The following is a 1482-nucleotide window of genomic DNA, read 5'->3' as shown; positions in this document are numbered from 1 at the left end:
CTGAGGGAAAGCATCTTCAAGGGACATATCCAGCAGATGCCATGTGGGTTTTTTCTGATTGCTTGAAGAAATGGAATTGCTTAAATAAATTAAAATAGAAAATATCTCTCTAATCTGTTACCAGAAATGTGGACACTAATATGTGGAAGTTTAGGGCAAATTCTATCTAAAAGATTCTGTCTTAACCTGCAGAAAATCAAATTAATTCATTGAAACCAAAGCAGCAAGTACTAAGTCAAATGTTTTTTCTTCAGGTTAAAAGTTGAGGAAGCCAAAGAAGTCCAGAGCCTCAGAAAACGACCCAATGGGGTGAGGTAAGGGCTGCGGCACCCAGGGTGCAGGGCTGTGGTTGATCCGAGGGTACAACGTCACAGTCCTGTGCCTCCTCCCAGCAGAAACCGTTACAGGTCAGACAGTGGCAAAACCACGTACCACACACGGGGTTGAAACTGGACCCTCTCACACCTCCTCCATCCTGATCCCCCTCTCACCTAGTGCCATCGATTTGCTGACGAGCTAGTTGAAACATGCACCAGCCATGAACCGTGGTTCTCCTTATTTTGGTGACTCGCTGCAAGGCGCTAAAATCTGCCTTAACTTCTCATCTCCCTGAAACAGCCACAGCTCCTCTGTCCGTGGGGGGCTGGGGAGGTTTAACGCCGTTTAGTGTTCGTACGGCGTGTGAGGCCCCAGGCAGAGGAGGATCAAGGAGTGCAGGATCGCTGGTGATGGGTTTCTTTCCACTGAATGTTATTTACTCTCTTTATCCGTTTGAGCAGCGCTGCAGCTCTGCTTGTGGGAGAGAAGGTGCAAGAAGAAGCCACTCTTGTGGTAAGTGACACTTTGGTGACCGCGGCGCTAAGATATGATGATGTGAAGGTGTCAGTGTGGTCCAGCCCATCACCGTGCCAGTCTGGCCTGGGCTAGGACTGATATTACAGCTCAGTACATAAACGTTCTCTCTGGTTTTATCCAGGTTTTGAAGAGCACTGTTAAACGAAAGGGAAGCTTCAGGGTTTCTCATTATCTATTTTACAGGATGACCCATTTAAGATAAAATCTGGGGGAATGGTGGACATGAAGAAGCTCAAAGAAAGAGGCAAGGACAGGTGGGTGCGTGTGAGCTCTGCAGATCTCTCCCTGGACTAGTGTTAAATGACAGCTGTTAATGAAGTAACCAGTTGTTGTGCTGCTAGAGTTTAACGTATTGCGTTTCAGCCATTTACTGTTACCTTATCTCGTCAAAATAATTTAAAAAACCCCAACAAACACACGCAAAAAACCCCAAATCAAACCCACAAAAAGCTGTAAACGTTGTGGCTTCCATTTAGGATTAATGAAGAGGAAGATCTAAACTTGGGAACTTCCTTCTCCGCGGAAACCAACAGGCGGGACGAAGATGCTGACATGTGAGTGGTGCTGTGTGGTGTCTGGGGTGTTGGATTCAGGGTTCGGTGTCCCCTCAGGAGTCTTTTTTTTTTT

At 46.5% G+C, this 1482-nt stretch overlaps 1 protein-coding gene across 1 annotated transcript in view; it reads left to right on the top strand.

Moving 5' to 3' along the window:
* Positions 1 to 254: 254 nt before the first annotated feature.
* The window catches only part of LOC104494512 (chromosome unknown open reading frame, human C9orf78), a gene marked incomplete at its 5' end in the record, with an annotated part of 4095 nt that continues 2867 nt past the window's right edge, over positions 255 to 1482 (top strand). The window contains 4 exons of the mRNA XM_010137363.1: positions 255 to 314; positions 780 to 831; positions 1039 to 1109; positions 1332 to 1409. Coding sequence (XP_010135665.1) covers positions 255 to 314; positions 780 to 831; positions 1039 to 1109; positions 1332 to 1409 — 261 coding nt within the window. The remainder of the gene's footprint in view (positions 315 to 779; positions 832 to 1038; positions 1110 to 1331; positions 1410 to 1482) is intronic.

This window comes from Buceros rhinoceros, unplaced genomic scaffold (genome assembly GCF_000710305.1).
Source record: "Buceros rhinoceros silvestris isolate BGI_N320 unplaced genomic scaffold, ASM71030v1 scaffold37645, whole genome shotgun sequence".
NCBI classification, from domain to species: domain Eukaryota; kingdom Metazoa; phylum Chordata; class Aves; order Bucerotiformes; family Bucerotidae; genus Buceros; species Buceros rhinoceros.
Note: the sequence above shows the minus strand (reverse complement) of the source record. Positions and strands in the feature narration are given on the sequence as shown.